The 16,126-nt window shown below is 36.2% G+C and overlaps 2 protein-coding genes across 14 annotated transcripts; both read right to left on the reverse strand.

The window, feature by feature from the left end:
- Positions 1 to 3,483: 3,483 nt before the first annotated feature.
- LOC122055961 (WD-40 repeat-containing protein MSI4-like) lies at positions 3,484 to 6,729 on the reverse strand. Its single transcript, XM_042617674.1, has 3 exons — positions 6,583 to 6,729; positions 6,426 to 6,498; positions 3,484 to 3,542 (listed from the first exon to the last, which is right to left on the reverse strand). The coding sequence occupies exons 1-3, from the start codon at positions 6,712 to 6,714 to the stop codon at positions 3,514 to 3,516; spliced, it is 234 nt and encodes a 77-aa protein (XP_042473608.1). The 5' UTR covers positions 6,715 to 6,729; the 3' UTR covers positions 3,484 to 3,513.
- A 125-nt stretch (positions 6,730 to 6,854) lies between these two features.
- On the reverse strand, positions 6,855 to 11,183 carry LOC122055960. 13 transcript variants are annotated; one of them, XR_006132958.1, is made up of 7 exons: positions 10,307 to 11,183; positions 9,523 to 9,852; positions 9,050 to 9,238; positions 8,500 to 8,590; positions 7,923 to 7,997; positions 7,235 to 7,551; positions 6,855 to 7,156 (listed from the first exon to the last, which is right to left on the reverse strand). XR_006132958.1 is itself a non-coding variant. In XM_042617673.1 (4 exons), exons 1-4 carry the CDS (start codon positions 10,936 to 10,938, stop codon positions 7,932 to 7,934), a joined length of 639 nt encoding a protein of 212 aa, XP_042473607.1. In that variant the 5' UTR covers positions 10,939 to 11,175; the 3' UTR covers positions 7,922 to 7,931. The 13 variants fall into 13 exon arrangements, 2 of the variants coding, with proteins under 2 accessions (XP_042473607.1, XP_042473605.1); XR_006132962.1 differs by having other exon boundaries at positions 9,159 to 9,238; positions 9,758 to 9,852; positions 10,307 to 11,182; XR_006132961.1 differs by having other exon boundaries at positions 9,758 to 9,852; positions 10,307 to 11,182.
- Positions 11,184 to 16,126: the final 4,943 nt, after the last annotated feature.

A 16,126-nucleotide genomic window follows, 5' to 3' on the forward strand; every position in this document is an offset into this window, starting at 1 on the left:
GTTATGTTCCATTGTTGCAGTGGCTCGCTCTCTAATTATTGTTCATTTTTCCCCTCTTGATCACCTTGAAATATCTATATCTATTCTAGCAATTACATCAGTATTATATTTTCTATTGAGAAACATTTATTTAGTATCTATTTATTGGTTTTGAACAGAAGAAGAAGAGGCGAAGAGGGTTGAAGGGAATGGAGAGTATGGACTCAGATTCAGAGTGAAGGGGAATAAGAAGGGACAATTTCGTTTGTTTTTTTCTCCCTTTTTTCTTTGATGTAGTTTTTTTTCTTTTGAATTTGGATTTTAATGTGAGTAGTTGTCAATGGTAATATTTGACATATTCTCAATTTTCTCAAATAATTTCTTTTATTTGACTTTGCTTCTTCATTACTGATTTTTTTTTTCTAATATAATCTGGGTTTGTTAACAGTTCATGAAAACAATTTACTCCAACGAAGAAATTGACGAAGTGCGATCCGAATGGGCAGATTGCGTACTAGACTATATTCATTACTAGGTATAAATTACTAGACTTCAAAAGATGGTTGAACACTTTGTTTGTGACTCCATGACTTATTGATTTTGATTCCTTAGTGCTAATAATTTGTTTGTTCACAGCTAGCTATCTCCTTTGCTCAATACTTCATTCTTGCATTTCGACCATGAGCAGAATTAGCTGACATTTCCCTTATTTATTGCCTCTCTTTGTGGTCCAAAATTAATAATGGCTGGGTTGTGTGAGTAGCTTATTTAGTTTTTTCGAATTATGCAAGGACTAACAATGTGGAAGTTATCTCCTTGTGAATTGTTAGATGATGACCTTTTTGTATCTTATGAGTTGCTCTACAAATTTCTTGTTTGTACTCTCCTTATGATTTTCGTCTATATGCCATGACTTAATCTTGATTTTCCTCCTATAATTTATTATTTTTTCTTGTTTGTACTCTCCTTATGTCAATTTGCAGCTCCTTGCAACTTGTTACTTGCAAAATGGAAAAGCATATTATGCCTACCAGGTCTCAAAGGTAATGCAGTCTGGAAAATGGCACAGAAAATTGCATGAATATTTTGTTTCAAGATGTTAATGGATGTAATGTGCTTTGCATGGATTATATTGATCTTGGATGATAGGTCACTTAAATAATGTTAGCTGCATGTAGTGCTAATTATTTAATAAACTATGCTAAACTTGGTATCACTGCTCCTAGTAGATTCCATGTACTGTTATTCTCTAATAAACACCTCTTTTTGTTTCCTTCATTTGGTTTGTTTTTGCCTTCTATACACTACAGATTGGTTAATTACATTCTCCTTTTGGAATTCTGGAATTTGATAAGTTTTGTTAAATTTTCTCTTGCAGGTCGGGCAATTCGTGAGGCTTGAGTTTTTTTGATGCAAGAAGTGAGCTTTGTTAGGATGTAGCTTGCCTTGCTAATTTGTAAATTAAAAGTCATATGGAGAACAGCAAATGAAAAACATGTGATTTAATGTATATGGAGAGTAATGGAAAACATGTGTATTTTGATGAGTAACAACTCATTTTGTATATGTGGCTACAAGATGAATTATATACGGATGTTTATTTTGGATTTAATGTAGTAAATATTTAGTTTTGCATTGGTGGTTTGCTTATAGTAAAATAAGATTGGTTGTTTGGTATTAATGAACATTAAAGACAACAGTTAAAAATGTTGTAAAAACTAGGTAAACCACAACAAAATTTTTTTTTAAAAAAGTGATAAAAGACAACGGTTTTATCCGTTGTAAAATATATTAAAACAGTTGTAAAAAAAATAAATGTGTCAAATATTATCTACCACAACAGTTTATATCTGTTGTAAAAAATGTCTACCACAACGGTTTATTTCTGTTGTTAAAATTATCTACCACAACGGTTTTAAAACGTTGTCGTATCCTTCGTAGCCAAATTTTGGGCATATAAACAACAACGGATAAAAACCGTTGTCAAATGTCTACAAAGACAACGGATTCAAAACCGTTGTCGTAGGGCAATACATTCTACAACACCCTCAGTTACAACGATTTTTTAACCCTACGACAACGGATAATATCGTTGTCGTTTGCAGTTTTTGTTGTAGTTGCCGACCAACCGTGCCATGGTGGTCGTGGGCGTCCTCTAGCTGTTCGGATCTTGTCGGCCCCTACCTTAGCCGGGAAGAGCGAAGAGAGGAAGGAGGAGGAAGAGAGGATCGGACGAGGAGGCAGAATGGAACGGAACGATTTATACTGCGATTTTGCTTAGGATCGAAGCAGGTGGTTTTGATCCTAATCAGGAGAGGAAGGGGCGTCGATCCAGGAAGGGGAAGAGGGAGATGAGGCTGAGAAAGATGGTCGGAGGTTTAGGTATAGGTTTAGGCTGACAGAAGGGGCGCGATATTGGTTTAGGTTTGGAGGGAACTTTGTGAAGTGTTATAAATTTTGGCTGGTGGAAAAATTAAATTATTTTTTTTTGGTTTATTAACATCGGGTTTTAACAATCGCTGTTAAAACCGATGTCTATTAACAAAAAAAAAGGCACTCATAGACATCGGCTAAAAAACCGATGTCTATGAGCGAAAATCTGCGCTTATAGACACCGGTTTTTGGAAAAACCGGTGTAAAATACTCAAAGACATCGGTTTTTGCTTAAAACTTTTGTTGTTCCACCGATGTCTATGAGGCTTTTTCTTGTAGTGGAAGCTAGGCAGATGGGAAGTCCTAGTGAGTGAAACTAGATAGATGGAAAGACCTGGTGATTGAAGCCTGGCATATTGAAGTCCAGGTGAGTCAAGGTTGACCGGACACCTGGTATTGCGAAGTCCAAGCACTACAACAAAAACCTTCATAGACATCGATTTTCCACCGGTGTCTATTTCATTTTCGACCGATGTCTATGAAGCCGATGTTAAAGTCTGCCATTTTAGACATCGGGTTAAAACCGGTGTAGTATCACTTAACGACACCGGTCTTCGAATCAGTTATTAACCGGTGTAGTATCACTTAACGACACCGTTTCATCAGCGGTGTAAAATCGATGTAATATTGTATGTTAATAACACCAGTTTTGGCAGCGGTAAATGACCGATATAATATTAGTTAATAACACCGGTTTTGCAGCGGTAGAACACCGATGTAATATGTATATTTTTTAACAACACAAATTTGATTTCCGAAACAATGAAAACCCGACAATAACAAAAAAAAAATACACAAATATTCACAAATTATACAAATATTCTTCATTCAATAATATCCATAAAAATACACAAATATTCACAAATTATACAAATATTCTTCATTCAATAATATCCATAAAATACACAAATATTCACAAATTATATAAATAATCTTCTTACAACAATATCCATAAAATACCCAAACATTATTTTTACATCAAAAGCTAGCTAATAGATATCAAAATCAAGGTAGAACATTCTTTTAACACATCAAGGTAAAACCACACTTCAAATGTAATCTAGCATGCATTCAGCCCACTCGAACCGCACTTCATCAATTTCAACTCTGGAGTACTTGAGATTTGTAAACTGTAAAAACACATAAATCCACCATATGTCAAATAACTAAAACAAATGTGTACATGTATCAAATGAAATAGAATACTGAGTTTTTAAAGGCTGCTGTGGAAGATAACGAATATAACATAGAATCTAAAACTTTCATATATGACACTTAGTATATACTGCTTAGAATATAACATAGATAATTTGCTCCTTCTAATTCAAGTGTACAGATCGATAAGAACCGACAACATCATACAACAACTTACTAGGCATGATAATGGTTGAACAAAGAAATATGACTACACAACAAATCCAGTGAAGCATAGAAGAACAAAGCTACCTCTGATGAAGAGATATACTATTTATTGTACTACCTCTGATGCCATCTTGGTATCCTGAATATCCTGCACTAAGCCCCCTATTTTCTGTGATTTCTGCTACCAACCACAGCAGCAAGGCAGCTGCCTCCTTAGTTCAGCACCCAAAACAGCAAGTCAGAGCTTCCTTTTGGGTCCATTCAATCCTCTAGTAAGTAGAAACTATTTTCCCTTTGGTTTATGATGGATTTGGAGTGTCTTGACCTAAGATATAATCCTCTTGTAGCCCTCTATATTAAAGGCCAGCATACATGAAAAATTCAGCATGTTCTTCTGAAGTCATAATAGGGTAGGTAAACTTTACTTGTAGTTTTTATTCATTTGCTTCATGTAGGAATAGATTCTAGTAAATTCCCACACATTTAATGTTTAATGATCGGCTAGGGATAAGATTAGGGATCAACATGATCATTTCCTCACTATGATTCAGTGTGTTTCTTTTTTGTGATTTCTATATAAATTCCATAAAATCATGGTTTAGTAAGTAATGAAGTCCTGTTGGGAGAAATTTTTCTTGCTAGTGAATTGATACAATGGTTACCATTGAGCTGGGTGATTTTTCATCTTTTTTTATTTAAGGCTGAATTTGGATTCAGAAAAGGGTTAATCAGATAGATTGATGTAACAAGTGCTAGATTTCATATACTATTACTTGTTAGACTCTATATAATATTGATAACATTTTTATACCATGATCTTGGTTGTTATCACATTGACAAACTGATTATTCTTGTAATATAAATTTTATGAAATTCAGTTGCATAAAATTATTTAAATGAATATGTAATCAATGTCATATTATTGATAACTTAATGAATGGAGAACAAAATAAAAATTTAAAATTAAATACAAGAAAATTTTCCCTATAGCCATGTGGTAGAGGTCGAGCTTGTAGCCTAAATAATGTAGTTAGGGGTCTCTATCTGATTAACGAAAAACATGAATATAGGTAAAAACAAAAGAGGTGAGTAAAATAATGAAGAGGGGTTAAATCATAAAAACAAAGAGTTCCCTATTCTTGAGGTACCCACAGGCATATTGACACTCACTCTTACTTCTAGTTGAACTTGAAATTCATTGGTATAGCTAAATATGGTAATGGGTACCCTTTAAGTTTGATTACCCATTTATCTTAATAGGTTAGGTTAAATTCGAGTATCAATGTGTTAGATATTTAGAGTAAGTTGAGCAGGTTCAAAAAATGTAATCAATACTTTAATCCTAAGGTTACCATTTAAGATAGCTTATCCAGCCACTCTACTCACTGCAGCTCCTAATCTCTAATTTCTTTCTTCTTAGGCAATCATTTAGTCTCCAATTAGTATCTGGTTTGTAACAAAAGCATAGCATCCGGTTTGTAACAAAAGCATAGCATCCGGTTTGTAACTTATTTTAGGCAAATAAAGCAACCATATAAGCTTATGAAATGAGAGAATGCTACACTCATTAATGGTTGCATAAGGATTGCTTAAGTCAACATATAAATTTTCTTTAATGGGATGTAGGTCAATTAATATGGGTTGTTTAATTCATGTGTTTTATGTTGTGTGAATTGCTTAAGGTCATCCCTAAGCTACTGTACATGCTATGTCAGAGCTAAATTCGTCCCAATTTGTGTGGGTTCTTTTCTCCTTTTCACCTAAGCCATATGCATAAACCACGTACATATTAAGTAGAAGCAACTAGTTTTCACTCTTGTGAAACAAAACATCTAATGCTTTTTGTATTGTGAGAATTTACTTGGATCATAGTAAGAGTATCCATCCAGTATGGGTGTCGATCTGTGTCCAACAGGGTGTTTTTTGCAAACGTTTACATGCTATCAAATTAAGAGTGTCAAGTTTTGATTGGAAGTGTGGATGTTAACAGGTGTAGAGAAGGCATATGAAAGCCAAAGTATCAGAAAGGACAATATCTAATGGAAAAAAACTGTATTCACTAATGCATTAAAACCCCCATTGAATCAAAAACACAAACAAGTACTTATGAACTTTTGATTAGCCTGATGTGGGCATATAGTGAAATATACTGTCCTAATTCCATTTGTGGAAACAAAATTGTCAGTATAGATTTTGGCAAAAGTTGGAATGTAAAATTTGTTTATTTATCTCCTCATAAATTTTTTGATAGGATATAAATAATTTAACATGAAAAATCCAAAAAAGTTAATGTAGGCTGTACACTCAGAGCTAATATCAATTAATTTCAATATTCCTAGTGATAAAATATTGCATATAGCTCAATGGAAAGAGAAGATCCATATAGTTAAGCCCAAAAAATTAAGACAAACACATCACTATTAACATGATAAAGGTTAATTATATTAAAATTAACAACCCCGACAATGGAGGAGATGGAAGATTGCAGTGATGCTTATTTCACCAAAAAAAATGCCTTTAGTGTTGAGCATGAATGGCATCATCACATGGACAGAAGACGAGTGTGGTCCTCTATTGTCTTTAAAGACTCGCCTCAAAAAAATATATGGGAAAATGACTTTCCAAAACCTTCATTATAGATAAACAAATACCTTCATAATCCCATATATTGAGGAAGCCATCCTCAGCAGCTCTTCTAAAAATTGATGCTTTGTCAAGAAACCACTGGAATAAAGTCAAAAGGACAGTAAGTTATAGCAACAGTTAACAGAAGTATTCCAATGCTAATAATATAGTAATATAGCATGCCTGAACATAGAGAACAGCAGCCTTGTGACCATCAAGTTTGTGTACTGGTGCACCAACACTACCAGAAGTTAGGTTACGTTGATCAAACATATGCACAGACTTATCAACAAACCTGAGAAAAAATATGATCATAGATAAAGAAATGCTAAGGCTGCATATAATCACTGACTCACAAACTCAAGACATCATGTTTATAGGAGAAAGTAACAAAATACTGCCTAAGAACCAGCAGAGGCTATAGAATGGGAACAAATAAACATCAAGAATATACGTAGTCAAAATAAGATTTTGATTATGAGGGTTCCAGTCCACACAATGAAGGTCGGTAGTATGAGCTTTCTCGACCTTGCATCAAAGAGTATGTTATTAGAAAAAAAAAAGTAAAATAGAATAAGATGAAACTAAAAAAGTGTCCATATATTATGACGTATAGACATAAATACTTCATTAAGATTTGTTTGTATCAACCTATGCAAATTCTTAAAGAGACAAGTAAGGACCTCTAGAAAGCACAAAAGGCTCAGTAGGACACAGCTAGTGCAAATTCCACATTCAGTTAATGTTCTGTCAATATCTGAAATATGTAACCTTTTTATTAAGATGAGCATCCATATGTATCCATGAAATAATTCTCTTTTGACTATTGACTAACCAAATCTGGACAGGATCCATTAGCTCCCAACATAGGATGACTATTTGGTTGCAAGTCAACATCCTAGATAAGAACCTTCAAAAAAAAATATTAGTTGCATTGCAGCTTACCTTCTTCATAGCAACTCCGAACACAGAAATGCAAGAAAGCATTCCGTCCAAGACATCAATTTTCAATAGGCAAACAACAAATGATGCTGAAACAGGAGCAGGTTTCTCAATGGTTGGTTCTTTCCTAACAGCCTCTGATTCATTTTCAAGTTCCTCAACATCATCATCATCACCCATGTCAAGACCATCATCCTCACTTTCACTTTCCTAAACACAGGAAAAAAGAGAGTACTTGTTATAAATAAAATAAACTTAAATATCTGATATAAAGAAACATGTAAGAAAAGAACTGACTCTCACATGTGAGAGTAAAGCAAATAGTAGATAAGCATAATCACTAGCAAGCAACAAAATTAGCTAATAGGAAGAGAAGATTTTTATTTAAACAGATAAACTCAGAAACTCAAAAAAGATTCTACTTATATTGACATAATAAATTTTCAAAAGAACAAAATGAAATAGGAAGAGAAGATTTTTATTTAAACAGATAACCTCATAAACTCAAAAAGATTCTACTTATATTGACAAAATAAATTTTCAAAAGAACAAAATAAAAGATTCTTCCTTCATTCTTAAACCTCATAAATCTAAGCAACATGGAGGAGAAAGGTTTCCATCCCGAGCAAGGCAGCCGCAATCTTTCGAAAGAGAGCCTGAAAAGATTGAGGAAGCAATTAGTAACTGCAGTCCTTGAAAAATCAGAAATATTCAGATAAATAAATAAGAAGCCATTGGATTTGATGGAAAAATTGATCCACAAACTTATTCTCAGCCATGAGAATAAAATATTGAAGCCCGAGTTAATAATAGTGTATATGTTAAGTCCATATAAATCCTATTCATTAGCTAACTTCCCTTGCTAGCCTTGTGAGACTAAATTAGCATGCCATTGTTAAGCATTTTGTCAGGAATTGAACATAATTAGGCACGTAAAGATGACATATGTTTGCTTTCAATGCATCTGTCTAACAAGTATAACATCATTAGTTTAATGATCTTTGGGCCAAGTCATTGGTGCACCTAAAGGAGATGTTGGCAGTACAAGTATTTGTCTGTTTCAACTGTGATCAGGCATATATGCATTGGTAATTTGAAAAGCATAAACATGAAGTGATTTTGAAGCATAATAGGTTCTTGTCATGGTATGATAGCTACCTTTATATTGAAGCCAGCTTTTGCGCTTGTTTTGATAAACATGACACCGAGCTCTTGCGCTTTACCTTCTCCTTCTTCTATGGAGACTTGCCTATTAATAACAATAAAAAGAACAATGCAATGAGTCAGTTCCCATCCTCAAGGACAGACTTGGAAAAAGAAGCTGACATGAGATGATAAGAAACATTTATAGTGACTGATGGTATTTTTGATGACTTGTTGGTGACCACTTTGCAGCATTAGTGCTGAATTCAAGCAGAGCTTATTCACTTGAGAGGGCAACACACTTGTAATATATAGGTATAATGGACAACCGACATTCATCCATGTGGGATTAATGAGTAAAACTCATTTCATCCTAAAATGACTAGTCACTCTATGAGGGATACACTTTCAATATAGAAGGTCATAGTGATCTATAAACTCAAGTAATAGAACATAATTACATGCTACTCAAGCAATTGACCAATTAAATGAATAAGATAAAAATTTGTCAATTGAAAATGAAAAAAAAATCATCAAGTTCTTTTTTAACCATTGGTGGGCTTACATTCTCTATATGAACTTCACCAACTTTCACAATCTCAATCCTCTACATATGCAAGAACTGAACAAGGAAGGAGAAACATGAGGTAACAATATTTGAATACTAGTAAGACCTTTCAGATTTAATTAAACATGCAACTTAGAGTTCCTGGTAATTGCTACAAGATGAATGGAATGATCGCATCACTTGGGCCTGCAAGTTCGAATCGAAAACTCAGAATTCAATCACATGGATATCCAGGATGCATCCATAAAGGAAACTGTAAGAGTAAGAAAACTATAACATCGAGTAAAACCAATTTGAAACTGATTTATCACGATCAACCTCCTAAATTACACTCAAAACATACTAACATAAAGAGTTGCACATTGTGCTTTTACCCAACCTGCTTCTAAGAAACCATGTTTTTATTGGTAACGGAAGCAAAGAAGCATGAAAGGTAAAATGCAACTTAAGAAGGTTATACAAATAAGAACCTGGTGAATGTAATCCACCTTGCAGCAGCACACTAATACTAGAGAAAGGGAAAAACCTCGATTAACTTTCACAAGGATTTCTGGCTTGCAAATTGTTAGTCAAGCTATTCTGTAGCAGCTAGGCCTTCTTTTTCTACTTTCATTTCGTGCAAACCAAATCCAACTACCATGCTAGTTCATCATTCTAGGTATCTACCATATAACCGGTTTATGTCGCAGAGATTGTGGACCAAACCGTCAAGAAAGCTCCTCTTCCGGATTATCCTGAGGGCATCTGATCATCTCTAGTATGTTCACAACTTCAACCATATCTGGCCTGGTAGATGGCACCTGAGAGGTGAAGTTCAATATAGTGATCTATATTTAGAGGAATAAAAAAAACATGAACTGTGTTATGTCTAAGAACAAATCGTGCAAGTAGACCGTCCAAACACATTCAAGGAGATTTCCACTGAATATGATTTCTACTGAGAATTGCTTGGTATGGTATTTCTCAGTATTGAGCAGAACATCATGTGCCCAAATGAGTATGACACCTGTGCACAGCATGCATGACCTACACAAAGCATGTGATGAGTTGTAACTTCGGTACTATGATTTTTTTTTTACCCCAATTGCATACTAAAGTTCAAACAACACATTAACGCACGTGCAATGAATCTTGGAGAACAAGAACTTGTAGAGAGGAGTTTTCTTCTCGAGTAGAGTTTTTGGAATCTAGGGAGTGTTTTAGATGATGTTTTGTTTCTATTGTTCCAAGTGTAGACGTCTCTCAGAAGCATACCGTCGAACACCTTCTCCGCGTCGGCGATGCTGCCGCACTTGAAGTAGAGATTGATGAGCGAGTTGGTGGCGGCGACGTCCATGGGTAGATTCTTCTTGAAGACGAGAGCTTGGATCTGCCTTCCCTGGTCCAGCGCGCTGAGATTGGCGGAGAGCGAGAGCGCATTGGAGAGGGTGAACTCGTCGGGGTCGAGGGCGGAGGTCTGGAACCATTTGAAGAGGCGAAGAGCTTCCAGCGGGCGACCGTCGAGGGCGAGGCCGGAGATGATGGCGCTGAGGCAGCGAGGATCGCGGTGGGTGGCGTCGGAGACTGGGCATGCTTTGGCCGATTGAGCTGCTCGGGAAAGGGAAGTGACGGCGGCTCGAGAGGTGGGAACTTACACTGACGGCGGCTCGGGAAAGGGAAGTGCCAGCCTTGGGCTTCGCTTTTCTGGTCTCCTCCGTGACGAGATGTCGAGATCCTCGAAAAAAAGAAGATTGAAAACTTAGAATTTGATGAAGAGGGAGAGAGGAAAGAGGGCAGCGGTGAGGTTCCTGTAAACTTAGAATTTAGAAATAAAAGGTACGATTTGATCGTCTTGATCGTCTTGATCAGTGGAACTTAGTATCACCTTTCCCTCTAGTCGTCTTCATCTTGCCTCCCTCCGCCGCTACTACTCTGAAACCCTAGAAAACAAGACCAACTCGTCACCTCTCCTTTCTCGTTCCTCTTCTTACCCAAAGGGAGGAGGTTGAGGAGATGCGTCGTGAGTCAATCCTGATCAGGAGAGGAAGAGGTGTCAATCTAAGAAGGGAAAGAGGAAGATGAAGCTGAGAGAGATGGTTGGACTGCCTGCGGCGAGGAGGAAAGTGGTGGTGGCGTCGTGACGGTATACGGTGAACGGCGCGATATAGGTTTAGGTTTAGAGGGAAGAGTGAAGTGTTGCAAATTTCAGCTAAGTATTGGTGGGAAAAATATATTATTTTATTTTATCATAGACACCGGGTTTTAAAAACTGCTGTTAAAATCGATGTCTATTAATGAAAAAAAGGCGCTCATAGACATCGGCTTAAAAAACCGATGTCTATGAGCGAAAATCTGGGCTTATAGACACCAGTTTTGGGAAAAATCGGTGTAAAATACTCAAAGGTATTGGTTTTTGCTTAAAACTGTTGTTGTTCCACTGATGTCTATGCGGGTTTTTCTTGTAGTGAAGTAGTTCAAAGGATTGACCGGACACTTGGCACAAGAAAATCCAGATGGGTCAAGGGTGACCGGACATCTGGTGGAAGGAAGTCCAAGTGGGTCATGAAGGACTATACACTTGGCACGAGATGGTAAATCTAAGTGGGTCAAGGAGGACCACAATTGGTGATCAGAAGTCCAATGAGAATTTGGCAAAGAAAAAGTCCAGATGGGTCAAGAGTTGACCGAACACTTAGCGGTCGTAAGTGCAATAGGGAGTTGGCATGGAACTAGGAAGTTCAGACGTAGTAAACTTTCGAACGTCATAACTTTTGACTCGGATATCTGAATGAGGTGATTTTGGATGCAAAATGAAGCTCGTTTCAAGTTCTACACATTTTTCTACTTGCCAATCGATTGGGGGGTCAATTGATCATCCAATCGATTGGTTGACGTGATTTTATGCAGAAACGGTCTTGATCGATTGGGTAATCAATCAAAATTCACCAATCAATTGGTCAATCGATTGGGAGAATTTTTGAGCGAACAATGAGCTTCTGAATCAATCAGTCAATTGATTGAAAGCTGCCAATTGATTAGCCGATCGATTGGGGCTGGAATTCTCACGCGAGAAAGCCTGAATCGATTGGTCAATCGATTCAGACCAATTCTAGAGAGCACAGAGGCACTCTGAATCGATCGACCGATCGATTCAAACCTCCCCAATCGATCAACCGATCGATTGGGATTTTATCGTTGTATAGGAAGCGAGCGATAGACTGTTGGGATGGCATAGATCTGACGTGACAATCAATTGGGAGCAAGCCCAATCGATTGGGAGCCTTATGATGAAGTTTTGACTTCGCAGCGGATAAGTACCGGGATGTTTGGGATCGACTTTGCCTCATTGGAGGTGCCTTCCATGCCCTTTATAAGGCTCTCTCGAGAAGGCTTTCAATAACAACGTAACTTTCATACGAGCTACAACGCGCTTGTTTGAGGTTCCGACTACTCTGGACTACTGCTATGACTCTGTTGCGAAACGGCTACACTCGACGATTTCTCCGAAGAGTTTCAATAGAGGCGATAGACCGACATCGACACAAGTGCTCCCACTTCAACTCCAAGAGTGTCGGTAAAGTTTAATTTGTGTAATTAATTACTGCAAAAGGGCAAGTGCAAGGTGTTGCACTTGTTCAAACCTTTCTTTGTATTTCGATTCCCTCTTCCGAAGGTACTGAAAGAGGCTTATAGTAAATTACCCATCAATAGATCCGCGGGACCTAGGTCTTAGAGTAGGAATCACCAAAAGCTCCAAACCAAGTAAACAGCTTGTGTTCTTCTTGTGTCTGCTTTTCGTATTTTTCTTTTCCGCTGCGTTTGTACTTTGATTTTAACTTTCAAAAAGAAAATCAAAGATAAGTTTTAAAAATCACGTGATTCACCTCCCCCCTTCTCATGTGCGTAATCGATCCAACACTTTTAAGATATCATATAATATTAAAAAGGAAAAGTGGACATTAAATGAGCTTATTACTCAATGCGTGCAAGAGGATGGGAGACTAAAGATTGAGACATCTGAGTGTGCTCACTTAACATCTGATTCTTAAAGTGTGACAAAGAAATGAATGAGGATCAATAACAAAGGAAAAAAAGAAAACAAACTGCAGATTCTGGAGGCAATGGCCATAAGGAGTATAAGAAGCAGGATAAAGAATCCACTTGTTTCTTTTGTAAGAAGAAAGGTCATATAAAGAAAGATTATCTCAAGTACACCAACTGGCATGTAAAGAAAGATAAATTTCTCAACTTTGTTAGTTCGGAAGTCAATTTAGCTATTGTACCCACTGACACTTGGTGGATAGATACCGGTGCTACTACTCACATAAGTGTCACTATACAGGGTTGTCTTAGAAGCCGACTTCCGCTTAATGGTGAAAGATACATCTATACAGGAAATGGAAGGAAGGTTAAAGTCGAGTTGATTGGTGTTTTTATGCTTTATTTAGGAACCAATATTTTTATAGATTTAGAAAATATATTTATTGTACCGTCTTTTCAACGGAATTTAATTTCAATTTCTTGTTTGGACAAATCAGGTTATTCTTATTCATTTAGAAATAGAATTTTTAGTATTTTCTTTAATTCAGTGTTGGTTGGCAATGGTTCCTTTGTTGATAAACTTTATAAATTGAACACCTTTACTCCTACGGTTGACAACGTGATAATACATAGTATGGGTACGAAATAATTGTCCGACAAGAATTCTTCCATATTGTGGCATAGGCATTTAGGACATATATTTAAATAACGCATAGAAAGGTTAATATCACATGAAATTTTCTATTCCCTTGACATGTCAAACTTTGATATCTGTATAGAGTGTGTTAAAGGGAATACCACTAACAAAAGGAGCAAGGGAGCTAGCCGTTGTAGTGATATTTTGGAGCTAATATATATAGACATTTGTGGATCATTCCCTAAGGCATCTTGTAATAGACACACATATTTTATTAATTTCATAGACGACTATTCTAGATTTGACTATCTATACTTATTTATAAGAAATCGCAATCTTTGGACATGTTTAGAATTTTCAAAGACAAAGTTGAACTTCAACTAGGTAAAAAAAATTAAAGTTGCTCAATCCGACCATAGAGGTGAATATTATGATCGATATGATGGATTAGGTGAACAATGTCCAGAACCTTTTGCGAACTACCTTGCTGAGTATGGGATTGTGCCTCAATATACCATGTCTGGTACACCCAGTCAGAATGGTGTACCTTTACGTCGTAATCGAACCCTAAAAGACATGGTAAAAACTATGATGACTTTCACTTCTCTACCAAAGTCTTTGTGGGGTGAAGAACTCAAGACTACAGTTTACCTACTTAATAGAGTACCTAGTAAGGCAGTAACTAAAACTTCATTCGAGATGTGGATGGATAAAAAGTCTAGCATTATGTATTTACATGTTTGAGGTTGTCCAACTGAAGCTAGGCCTTACAAGTCTAATGAAAGGAAACTAGATTCAAGAACAGTTAGCTGTAATTTTGTATGTTATTTTGAAAAGTCAAGAGGGTATAAATTTTATGATCCCTCTAATAGATCCTTCTTTAAAATGAGAAATGTCAAGTTTATTAAGGACAGTGGGAGTAATAAAATCAGGGAAGTATCTTTTGAGGAAGGCATTGGTAATCCTCTTGTGATCACTACTAGTACAATTAGTAGCAGTATGGTTACCATACCGCACATTATGAGCATCACATATCCAGTGAGCATAGTGAACTAAGATATTCCCATGGCATCTCCAATGCAATTGGAGGAACCTACTACTGAAATTGAAGTATTGCCTTATTTTGATGAGCAAATACCTCAACCACCTCAAACATAAGTGTCTTTAAGATGATCCACAAGGAAACGGAGAACCACAAATTCTCGTGATTATGTTTATCTCCAAGAGCATGATTTTGACATAGGGTTGGAAAGTGAGCATACATCTTTCCAAAGAAGTCAAACAATGCTCTAACCCTGAAAGGTGGATTAACACCATGCAAGACAAGTTGAAGTCTATGATAGACAATGACGTTTGGGAACTTGTCAAATTGCCTGAAGGAAAGAAGTCCGTTGGTTGTAAATGGATATTTAAAACCAAGCAGGATTCAAGGGGCAATGTCAAAAAGTATAAGACTCGTCTTGTTGCCAAGGGATTCACTCAGAAAGAAGATATTGATTAGAAGGAGACTTTCTCACCTGTGTCGACAAAAGACTCTCTTAGGGTAATCATGACATTTGTAGCTTATTATGATTTGTAGCTACATCAAATGGACGTAAAGACTACATTCCTCAATGGAGACAAAGAGGAGTCTATATATATGGTGCAACCAGAGAACTTTGAGTCTAAGGACTCAAAGCACCTAGTATATAGATTAAAGAAGTTCATTTATGGTTTAAAGTAGACGTCCCATTAGTGGTATCGAAAATTTGATCTAGTGGTTACCTTATTTGGATTTAAAGAGAAACTCGTTGATCAATGCATATATGTTAAGTTTAGTGGGAGAAAATTTATTATACTTATTTTGTATGTGGACGATATATTGCTTGCGAGCAATAATAAGGGTATGATGCATCAAAAACTGCAAACGACAACGGATATTATCCGTTATCGTAGGGTAAAAAAATCGTTGTAACTGAGGGTGTTGTAGAATGTATTGCCCTACGACAACGGTTTTGAATCCGTTGTCTTTGTAGACATTTGACAACGGTTTTTATCCGTTGTTGTTTATATGCCCAAAATTTGGCTACGAAGGATGTGACAACGTTTTAAAACCGTTGTGGTAGATAATTTCAACAACAAAATAAACCGTTGTGGTAGATACGTTTTACAACAGATATAAACTGTTGCAGTAGATAATATTTGACATGTTTTGTTTTTTTTAACAACAGTTTTAATATATTTTACAACGGATAAAACCGCTGTCTTTTATCACTTTTTACAAAAAAAATTCGTTGTGGTTTACCTAGTTTTTACAACATTTTTAACTGTTGTCTTTAATGTTCATTAATACCAAACAACCAATCTTATTTTACTATATGCAAACCACCAATACAAAACTAAATATTTACTACATTAAATCCGAAATAAACATCCAT

The sequence above is a fragment of the Zingiber officinale genome, chromosome 3B (genome assembly GCF_018446385.1).
Source record: "Zingiber officinale cultivar Zhangliang chromosome 3B, Zo_v1.1, whole genome shotgun sequence".
In the NCBI taxonomy this organism is placed as follows: domain Eukaryota; kingdom Viridiplantae; phylum Streptophyta; class Magnoliopsida; order Zingiberales; family Zingiberaceae; genus Zingiber; species Zingiber officinale.

What these genes read in the sequence shown, in the direction of transcription:
- LOC122055961 (XM_042617674.1), bottom strand. Translation starts at nt 6,714, where the DNA reads ATGATCATATTTTTTCTCAGGTTTGTTGATAAGTCTGTGCATATGTTT. An exon ending in CTGCTGTTCTCTATGTTCAG is followed by an intron (nt 6,499 to 6,582) that starts GCATGCTATATT and finishes ACTTTATTCCAG; the next exon opens with TGGTTTCTTGACAAAGCATC. An exon ending in CAATATATGGGATTATGAAG is followed by an intron (nt 3,543 to 6,425) that starts GTATTTGTTTAT and finishes GTGTTTTTACAG; the next exon opens with TTTACAAATCTCAAGTACTC.
- LOC122055960 (XM_042617671.1), bottom strand. Translation starts at nt 10,938, where the DNA reads ATGAAGACGACTAGAGGGAAAG. An exon ending in GAAGACGACTAGAGGGAAAG is followed by an intron (nt 10,767 to 10,916) that starts GTGATACTAAGT and finishes CTTTTTTTCGAG; the next exon opens with GATCTCGACATCTCGTCACG. An exon ending in CGCGGAGAAGGTGTTCGACG is followed by an intron (nt 10,079 to 10,306) that starts GTATGCTTCTGA and finishes TGCTTTGTGTAG; the next exon opens with GTCATGCATGCTGTGCACAG.